The 11232-nt window shown below is 34.6% G+C and overlaps 1 protein-coding gene across 1 annotated transcript; it reads right to left on the reverse strand.

The window, feature by feature from the left end:
* Positions 1-219: 219 nt before the first annotated feature.
* p3h1 (prolyl 3-hydroxylase 1) lies at positions 220-11043 on the reverse strand. Its single transcript, XM_016441404.1, has 15 exons — positions 10562-11043; positions 9698-9850; positions 9351-9540; positions 9031-9162; positions 7091-7230; positions 6873-6962; positions 6737-6789; positions 6543-6664; positions 6305-6462; positions 6112-6204; positions 4882-5020; positions 4694-4784; positions 4535-4610; positions 3961-4101; positions 220-1301 (listed from the first exon to the last, which is right to left on the reverse strand). Exons 1-15 carry the CDS (start codon positions 11015-11017, stop codon positions 819-821), a joined length of 2517 nt encoding a protein of 838 aa, XP_016296890.1. The 5' UTR covers positions 11018-11043; the 3' UTR covers positions 220-818.
* Between the last annotated feature and the right edge of the window lie 189 nt (positions 11044-11232).

Genomic DNA, 11232 nt, shown 5'->3' on the forward strand with positions numbered 1-11232 from the left:
TTGTGTTGCTGTGAACAATGTAGGCTACTTGGAGAGTCATTTCAGAAAGCACATGAAACATACGCTCAGCTCCATGCTGCCACCTCGTGCAGTGTTACGGTAGTGCATATTGATGAACTCAACTTGAGTTTGATAAATCACTTTAATATTCTATGTAGAAAACAGAATTTATGGATGAGTAAGCCAACAATTGTTGTTTTTGGGGAAAAAAAATGCTAGTGGTTTTTGCTGCTCTACTTGTGCTTTGGACATGAATGATACATCAATGTGGTTTGCTGACAACAGGAGTGTTTTTAGTTCTTGTCTTACATTGTTTTTGCCTGGCAGATGAATAAATGGGTGGGGGAAAAAACAAAGAATTACATTTAAGAAGGGACAAGAGCAATATCCTAGGAACCTTTTGAACACCATGGCATCCCACAACATCTCAGCATCGTGCCTGTGAATTTTGAACCACTCAATAAAAATGTACTGCACTGTTATAATTTAAAAAGATGTTGCATTTATTCAGTAACTATTGTGGGAATGAAAAGTGGCAAATGTAATCTCTGAAAGCTGCCATAGTCTTTCAAGGAGTATGAAATGTTACTGCTGTATTTTGGTTCCTGAGACGAGAAAATATTTAATTATAATTCAGGTAAAACAGAAAATACAACAGTAAACTTGATTGTCAAGTCTGCACTCCTGTGATATGGTTTCGAATTCATGAGTCTTTAAAAAAATGTACAAAAGCACAAACCCATCAGTATTCCTCTATCAATGATTAAAAAACAAAAGAAAAACTCAGAATCAAACACAGAATCTTTTCTGCATGAGGCTCATAACTCATCCTTGTGGTTTTCAGCTGTAGAGTCTTTAGGTTCTGTGCTCTTTGGCTTTGCAGTATTTTTAACAGTTGCTTTGCCAGTTTTCTTCTTTTCATCTGACGTTACAGGTTTTGTCTTATTAGCTGTTTTTGATGTCTTTTTCTCTGCTGTAGTGGTTTTTGTTTTGTCTGACACTTTGCTTTTTGTTTTGTCTGCTTTAGCTTTTGTTTGGGTTTTTGTTTTCTTTTTAGATGCTTTGGCTTTTGGTTTTTCACTTTTCTTCACCACTTTGCTGTTAGTTTTGTTATCCCCAGTAGCTTGGCTGGGTTGTTCTGTAGATGTGCTTGTCTTTACGGTTTCTTTTTCTGTTGTTTTAGCAGAAATTGTTCCTTCATGTTCAGAGGGTTTCGTGTTACTGTCCATTTCTGTTTTCTGGACATCAGCTTCAACTGGGCTGGAAAGCTTTTTCAGAAGTTCTTCAACTTCTAAACGCTCCTGTGGACACAACACAATGCAACAAGGTTAGACAAAGAGGGAACTATTAACAATTACGTCTTAGGACAAAATAGGCCTGTGTTATTTTAGTATTATTTATATGTTAATATGTTGGATAAAAGCAACACATATATCAGAATGCTATTCATTGATTTCAGTTCTGCCTTTAATATTGTTATCCCTTCCAAACGGATCTCCAAGCTCACTGATATTGACATCAGCCCCCGTACTCTCCAACTGGACCTTGGACTTTCTTACTAACAGACCATAGTCTGTTAGGCTTGACAGCCACAAATCCTCCAAACTCATTTTAAACACTGGTGTTCCACAGGGCTATGTGCTAAGCCCAATCCTGTACTCCCTCTTCACCCATGACTGCATACCTGTACATGGCTCTAACAAGTTTGCAGATGACACCACGGTGGTAGGCCTTATCAATGGTGATGACGAGACAGCCTACAGGGAAGTTTCAGCATCTGGTAGGGTGGTGTGCCAACAACAATCTGGCACTCAACACCCAGAAGACCAAGGAGCTGATTATGGACCACCGGTGGTCTAGGAAAGATGACACACCCTCTCATCTACATTGATGGAGCCAAAGTGGAACATGTGACTAGCTTTAAGTTCCTTGGTGTCCATATCTCTGAAGATCTTTCCTGGACACCTCCACTCTCATCAAAAAGGCATAACAGCACCTATATTTCCTTAGGACTATAAGGAAAGCTCACCTGTCTGCTCACATTGAACTTTTACCCCTGCACTATTGAGAGCATCCTAACAAACCGCATCACAGTGTGGTACAGCAACTGCACTGTCTCAGATCAGAAAGCCCTCCAGCGGGTGGTGAAAACTGCCCAACACATCACTAATGTTCAGCTACCCCCCATCAAAGACATTCACTACAAACGCTGGACAATAACCTACCCCCACTGCATGTTTACAATGTTTATATTATTATTAGTGCTGTCAAACGATTAATCGCATCCAAAATAAAAGTTTTTGTTTACATAATATATGTGTGTATATTTATTATGTATATACTGTATAAATACAAACACATGCAGGTATATATTTCAGAAAAACATGTTAAATATTAAACATGTTAACATTAAACATTAAATATATTTATATATAATATAAAATATAATAATATAAATATATAAATGTATATACATGTAAATATTTTCCAAATATATACTGAATGTGTGTATTTATATATACATAATAAATCAACAGTACACATAGATATATTATGTAAACTAAAACTTTTATTTTGGATGCGATTAATCATTTGACAGCACTAGTATATACTTATATTCATGTAATTTATATATTATATATAAATATATTTAATATACAAACATACAATTTTTTCTGAAATATATACATGCGTGTGTATTTATATATAAAAAATAAATATACACAGTACACACACATATATTATGTAAACAAAAACTTTTATTTTGGATGCGATTAATCATTTGACAGCACTAATTTGTTTATGCTTAATAATTTTTTATAATTTATGCTTCATGTTTTTGCACATTTCTTTGTATTTCTACTCATAATGCCATTTGCATTGTATACCATACATATGTGGTCATATATAAATATTTAGCATTTCTATACTTATTCTGTATAATGCATCTACTGTGTTTATACCTCTTCATTTGCACCTTGTATTTACAACTACTTGTACAGCTGGGGCCTGTTTCATAAAACAAGTTTACCAAATAAGCCAGGCTTATTTCAGTTAGTCTGATTTATTTTGAACCAAATCAACTGACAATACGTCAGACTAACTGAAATAAACCTGGCTTATTTAGTAAACTTGTTTTATGAAACAGGCCTCTGGTCTCTGCTTCTGTACCTCAAACGTTGCAGTCCATAAACATCTTATTGTGTATACATACGGTACATTTCTGTATATTACATTATATTTATATACATATTGCGATTTACACTTCTGGTTAGATGCTAACAGCATTTCATTGGCTCTGTACTTGTATTCTGCACAATGACAATAAAGTTTAATCTAATCTAATCTAATCAAATAGTATTTTTTTATATTTGGAATTAATTTTAGTTTTGAGATTTAGTAATTTGTTATGTGCTTTTTTATCATTTTTATTAGTTTTTAATATTTCTATTTAGCTTGTATTATTCATTTAGTTTTAATATATTTGTACTTCAACTTATTCTATTTCAGTTACAAAGGCCACATTTCTAATTTTCATTTAAGATTTAAAGTTTAAGTTTGTTTTATATTTATTATATTTATATTTGTTTTATATTTAATTTCTTTTCAGCTTTATTTCAATTAATAGTTTGAGTTACTTTACTCACCCTCAAGTCATCCTAGGTGTATATGACTTTCTTCTGACTGTATATGTAGCTTGCGCCAACAGTCCTACATGGAAGCAGCTCCAGGCGTATGGACTGGATTCTTCTGAAAGAAGAAAATCATATACACCTAGGAGGACTTGAGGGTGAGTAATTTGTGGGCTAATTTTCATTTTTGGGTGAACTAACCCTTTAACAACAACAACACTGCAACACACCCCAAGAAAGTTTTAGTTTTCCAGTTCAAATCTACAGTAATTCTTATTTTATCGCTTTATTTTACCATTCACAGAACAGCACTGAAAGTCATACTTGCCTTCTCATTGTGATGAGGATCCAGAGTGAACCGAAGCACTACAGCACACCTCTGGCCTTTGGTTACTGCGGTCACTCCATGAAGGTTCTCCGGTCCAGCTCTGAATCCCACGACTCTACCACACTGAGGCTTCACCACTGCCTGAAGAGACAGTAGAGTGAAATGATATCCATTTTAGAAAATCCATGCCACAACAACACATTTTAACAACACAATTAGTAGAACATGCTGCCACATGGACACAGACCAAGTCTAAAATGAAGCTACTTTGAAACTAGTTTTTCAAACTACACTGCAGTTAATTTACACTAGATTAATTAAAGTTGACTCTACATACAGGAAACAAAAACACAGTGATAAACAACAGTATTTATTTAGTTAGAAATTGAATTAGTTTAATTGATTAATTGAAATGAACTGTTTGAACAAACTGATTTGCTAAAATGAATCAGACTTCCCAATGACAGATAAAGATTCCAAGTCATGAAAATAGCGTCACTGATTTTACTTAGTTACTCCTCTACACAGCTCACTAGTTTGAATAAAAATAATGTGAAACATTTACAAATCTTACAGAGACGCTTTTGGCATCCGATTCAGTGAAGATAAAATCTCCCCCTTCAAAGTCGTCATTGAGGTACAAAATGGCACTACAAAGCAAAACAGAATGCATTAGTGAAAACACTATAAACTTAATAACCATGATGCTTCACTGGTTCCTCAAGCAGCAAACCTGTAGCCTTGATCGCTGTATGCTGACACCTCTTTGATACAGCTGTTGAGCTCTGAGATAAGCAGACAGTCTGTGCGCTCTTCCTGTTTCTCTGGTATGAAAGAGACCAACACATGCTTGCTTAAGAACTAAATAGGTCTGTGTTCAAGATGCAAAAATAATACGGACTGACGGAAAAGTCAGTTTACCGATGGCAGATCGGCAGATCAGGTTTGAGCTGGAGATATATAGGGGTGATTCCAGACCAAAGTAGGATTCCAGAACCTTACGAATCTTCTCACTGAGATCAGAAAACAATCGTGCACTCATCAAGGGAACCAGACCCTCCTGGACAAGATACGAGAAAAAAATTAAACAGATGAATTATACAATGTACCTGTAAGAAAGTCAAAGAACAAAGAGTATCACTTTTGTATGTGCAATACAAAGTCTTCAAAATCTAAATTAGCCTAATACCTCAAGCAAGCATAAATCATTTTTTTCTTATTAATTTTAAAAAATAAAGGTTCCAAAAGGTTGTTTTCACAGCAATGCCATAGAAGAACAATTTTGGTTACCCAAAGAAACTTTCAGTGAACAGTTCTAAAAAAAACCAAACTTTTTTTTCTAAGTGTGAAGAACATTAACAAAATTTAAAGGACCTTTTTTGACTATAAAGAATCTTATGCAGAACAGAAAGACTCCATGGATGTTAAATATTCTTCATGGAACCACAGATGCCAATAAAGAACCTTTATTTTTAAGTGTTTGTTTGGCTTCTTTTTTTTTTTCCAAACACATACTGCTGTTCAGAGGTTTGGGGTCAGTAAGATTTAAAAAAAAAAAAGTAATTAATACTTTTATTCAGCAATGACACATTCAGTTAATTTAAAGTGACAGAAAAGACGTTACAACAGATTTCAATTTCAAATAAATGCTGATCTTTTGAACTTTCTATTCATCAAAGAATCCTGAAAAAAAGTATCACAGTTTCCACAAAAATATTAAGCAGCACAACTGCTTTCAACGTTGGTAATAATACGAAATGTTTCTTGAGCAGCAAATCAGCATATTAGAATGATTTCTGAAGGATCATGTGACACTGAAGCCTGAAGTAATGATACAGAAAATTCAGCTTTGATCACAGGAATAAATTACATTTTAAAATGTATTCTAATATAAAACAGCTATTTTAAACTGTAAAAATATTTGACAATATTACAGTTTTTACTGTATTTTTGATCAAATAAATTCAGCCTTGGTGAGCATAAAAGGAATATGAACAGTCGTGTAGCTACCAAGCCCAACAAAAACAAATTAAACGACTGACAAAGTGTTGCATGTTGCTTTAACTGGTTAGAACATGGTGCAAATATTAGTTTCATGAATTCATTGAATTCAAGAGGATTTTAAAAACCCTTTGGTAAAGTAGGTCTCACCTGCAGGGCTTTGAGAAGCGTAATATCCTGAAACATCTCACTCACTGAATGAGGGGAGAGAGTTGCTTTAAAACCACCTTGAATAGCTTCTGCCTGCGAGATTCAAGTCATAAAAGAGAGAAATCTTTAGTTGACTGCAGAAAATACCTTTTTGTTCACTCTTTTGGGAAATAGAATGAAATGAGAAACATACACTAGAGAGGCGATGAAGTTCCTGACACTCATCGGATGTGGTTACGCCATCCAGGACGACCCTCTGTGAACCGTTCAGGGCTGAGGATGTCAAGGTTATTGCTATGTCATCAAACAGACGTTTGTTGGCAGTTTCTGGAGTAGAGGCTGGATTGATATCTGAAAAACACCAATTGGATGACCAAGTCATGTGACTTGTCTATCCCTACATATATGTTGAATTCTAATTTAAATCTTACCGTCTTTCACAAACATGGCCAGGTCTGATGATTCTTTACTCTTTACTTCCACAAGCGTCTCGATCTCCTTCATCAGGTTACTGATCTCCTCTGTAATCCTCGCGGCTGTTTCTTTGTCTGCCCTGCCCACCCAATGTCAGGTCAGTTGAACTTCAATGTTAAAATATCAGATGCAACAACAAAGGTATACTTACTTTTGTTTGTCTCTTAGTTTCTTGGGCATGATGTCCTCAGGGGTCCATGTGTCCTACAACAGAATTAGGTAAAGATTTTATTATAAATGGTAATTGATCACAAATATGAGAAGCACAGCACTGGACGCACACTTACTGGATCAACAAAAGTTTTACCAAACATCTCATAGCCAAAGTAAAGAAGCTCTTTTTCCAGCAAAGACCTCTTAATATGCTGCATAACAACCTGCGACAAGACAAAAAAAAAAAAGATGTTTTGTTCAAAATTAATCTGAAGTTGTTAATAACTGATATTACTCTATGTGCTGAAGATCAAAAGCATGCTTGTGCATCAGTGGCATGTGCAGACGGCACCTCTCTGGCTGTTATGTTAATGGATTTGTCTTCTCCCAGAACAGCGGAGTAGTATGCTAGGTTCTGAGCCATGACTGCATCCTCAGGGTGGAAGAGTAGGTATGTTTTAGCACACTCAATGGCCTGCTCGTATTTCTCACCTGGGAGAGAAATAGATTAAAGTTTTAAAAATGAACTCAGATGTAAATAAAACATTCTGCAATGCACAAAAATCTAACTTTATTAGCAACATTCCAATGTATCAAACTACTATGCAATCAGTAAGGGTATATATACTCGCATACAATGCATTAATGATTAATGCCAAATCTGGCAGTGTTATTTTAACATTATTTATATACAACTAGTGTAATTATTAATATTTTGAATGAACTTTTTATACTTATTTTTTTTATATTTTTCAGTGTTATTAATGCTTTACTTTTAGTACTTCGGCTTATTTTAGTTAGTTGCAAAGTCAAGATTTCTAATTTCATTTTTTCTAATAAAAGGTTTAAGCTTTTAAGTTAATGCTTTTTTATCTAAAATGTTATTTGATTACAGAATTATTTTAGTTACTGAAACCAGTTATTATTATGGAAGCCCATTTCCGCCACGTAAGAAAAAAATTCATGCCTTAAAAAGTCAAAATTATGACATACTTAAGTCATAATTACGAGATAAAAAGTCAAAATTTTGATTTACTAAATCGAAATTATGGCTTAAATCGAAATTACAACTTGAAAAAATCGAAATTATGACTTAAAAAGTTGAAATTAGGACTCAAAAAGTCATAATTGCGAGATAAAAAGTCAAAATTTTGATTTACTAAATCGAAATTATGGCTTAAATCGAAATTACAACTTGAAAAAAATCGAAATTATGACTTAAAAAGTTGAAATTAGGACTCAAAAAGTCAAAATTATGAGATAAAAAGTCAAAATTATGACTTGAGATAAAAAGTCGAAATTATGACTTAAATCGAAATTACAATTTTAAAAAAGTCGAAATTGTGACTTTAAAAAGTTGAAATTATGACTATACAAGTCACAATCTTGTAAAGTCATAATTTCGACTTTTTAAGTCATAATTATGACTTAAGTCATAATTTCGACTTTTTATCTCATAATTTCGATTTAGTAAATCATAATTGACTTTTTATCTCATAATTATGACTTTTTATCTCATAATTTCAACTTAGTAAATCATAATTTCGACTTTTTATCTCGTAATTATGACTTTTTATCTCATAATTTCGATTTAGTAAGTCATAATTTCGACTTTTTATCTCGTAATTATGACTTTTTATCTCATAATTTCGATTTAGTAAGTCATAATTTCCACTTTTTATCTCGTAATTATAACTTAAGTATGTCATAATTTTGACTTTTTAAGGCATTAATTTTTTTTCTTACATGGCGGAAATGGGCTTCCATATATTATAGTTAACTAAAACGAAAACCATTAAAAAAGTTGTCATTATTTATAATGAAATAAATGTTAACTGAAATAATATTTAAAAACATTTTTTAACTTATTTTATTTAAGCTAGTTTCCAAGCCAAATTTCTAATTTTTCAAGCTAAAATTGTAATAAAAGGAAAAACAGGTCGCACTTTATTTTAAGGTCCAATTCTTGCTATTAACAAACCATTAACTATGACTTTTGCCTCAATAAACTTCTAATTTGCTGCTCATTAATAGTTAGTAAGGTTGTTAAATTTAGGTACTGGGTAGGATTAGGGATGTAGAATATGGTCATGCAGAATATGTGCTTTATAAGCACTAATAAACTGCCAATACGCTAGTAATATGCATGCTAATAAGCAACTAGTTAATAGTGAGAATTGTTACCGAAAAACTATATAGACATAAAACAATATTGGTTTTGGTTTTAGTTAACAATAACAACACTGAAATCTGGTACTGAATATGATTCTGCCGATGAAGAGTAAATCGTACTATTATAATATGAGAACTGAAGGTAGTTAAAATGCGATGGGAGGAAATCTTCAAAAGGCTTCTCTCTTCCAGCGGTGGATGCCAGATCCACAGCGCAGTTCTGTTTGCAGTTCAGAGCATGAAGGTAATGATCTGTGATTAAAGCAAATATATATATCAGAAAATCCATATTTATGAAACATGTAGTCTAACAAGAAAAAGAGAATTCAAATGAGACATCAAACGCCACAAGATTTAAAAATGAAATCAAATTAAACTAAGAGATTAAAGAGAATCCGCTGTTGTTAAGTCAAAATCAAAAGCATCGGAATACCACATGCCTGTCATAGACTGGAAGAGATCGGCGTTGTACTCCATGTAGTTGTAACCGTCATAATTGAACGATCCCTCGCAGAGAACTCTGCATTCTTCATAAGCGGTGAAATATTCTTCGACAGCGGCCTCAAAGTGCTCGATGGCTGGGGCAAAATGTTCTGCACTGTAATGAATCTTGCCCTCTAAAAATTCAGCCTGAAAATCAGCAATTATATTTCAGCATTCTATAAACATTTTATAAGGCAGTAAGATTGTATAAAAAAATCTATCTATCTATCTATCTATCTGTCTATCTGTCTGTCTGTCTGTCTATCTATCTAGGGATATTCAGATTAATAAACATTGCTCGTACCATGTGCGGTCTCTCCTCCAGGTCCTTGAAATCTGTCTCTTGCACCCCAGCCATCATCCCGTAGTACTCTAAATTCTGTTTCATCTCTGTGTGGTCGGGGTTTGCCATGAAAAATGTATTTGCTGCTGCCACTGCCTTGTCAAGCTTGTTTATCTGTAAGCACAAAGAGAACCAAAAATATTCAGATATTGGTTAGAAAACACTCATGCTTTCCAAGTTATGCTTCAGAGACAAAACTGTTACTACAGTATAGCTAAACTTTACTGTATTTTCGATCAAATAAATGCCTTGGCCAGCATAAGAGACTTTTTTAAATATATATTTTATTTATTTATATATTACATAATATATAATGGTGCTGTCATTAAAGTAGTGCTGTTGAAATTCATGATGACTTTGCTGTTCAACAGCTCATTCAAATTAGGCTGATAATATGATACAGTATGATTTTTTAATACAAAATGAAATTAAGCCTTTTTTCATTAGGCCTGGTGGTCTGAGGTTGATGCACCCGACTGTATATTTCATTTAAACCACCATTTTAAAAGGCTGTGGTATTTTAGAGCCCTTCATAGCATTTCTGGTAGCATCTAAATCTCTGCAAGTCTCCACCTAAAGACGTGGCACAGTGATGTGAGTTGGGGGGGGGGGGGGGGTGTACAAAATGCACATCTGCTCGGATGCATCTGATGCACATTTATGCACTGACAGAATGCATTTGATAAGATATTCGTTGTTTACAAAAAGCTTCTTCTAACTAGCATTCTTCTAATGAGATGCACTGGTTTGTCCCCATTTCTGTTTACTTTTTTTAATGCGTTTTTATAACAAGTTTTTCGTGCATTTTGCAAGCCTCTTTTTTACCTTAAAGTAAGCCACTTGCAGGTAATTGTAAGGCGTCCTTTTCTTGAACTCCAGCTCTATAGCCTCACTAACTTTATGAAGTGTCGGTGGTCCCAGTTTCTCGCTTTCACATGCATTCACACAATCGGCCCGTTTGAGAATCCTCTGGAAAAACGCTAAATCCTCCACGGCCCCGGTTCCTGGGATCGGGACACCCACACCTGAGAAAGGGTCCCCGAAAGCGGTGTGATTCGCGCAGGATAAGCGGCAGTGCGTCTGGATTTTACGCAGCGCTGCTTTATTCCGCAAAGCTCTTTCCATGTTCAGGATCACAGCCAGCCAGTCCTGCTTATAATACGCCTCCACCGCATTATCAAAAAGCAGATCGTATGGCTCAAATATCCCATTGCTTCGAGTGTCACACACGGTGAAATGGACAGTGAAGAGGATTGAGATCAGGGACAGGGAGATCCACATCTTGGAGACTGTAGGCCTGTGAGGTAGAACTCGGTTTTGGAGAATCTCCGAAAGTCTTTGGAGAGGGTGGAGCTCCAGGACTCTGTGTGAAAGCCTGCTCTGTGTAAGAACTTAGGGAAACTGTGTGAATCTGGGTCTAGTACGGTGGCAGAGAAGTGCAAAACAAATCACAATTCAGAAAACAAATTAACAAGTCAGAAAACACAACGACAAAT

The sequence above is a fragment of the Sinocyclocheilus anshuiensis genome, unplaced genomic scaffold, assembly GCF_001515605.1.
Source record: "Sinocyclocheilus anshuiensis isolate Anshui unplaced genomic scaffold, SAMN03320099.WGS_v1.1 scaffold623, whole genome shotgun sequence".
NCBI classification, from domain to species: Eukaryota; Metazoa; Chordata; class Actinopteri; order Cypriniformes; family Cyprinidae; genus Sinocyclocheilus; species Sinocyclocheilus anshuiensis.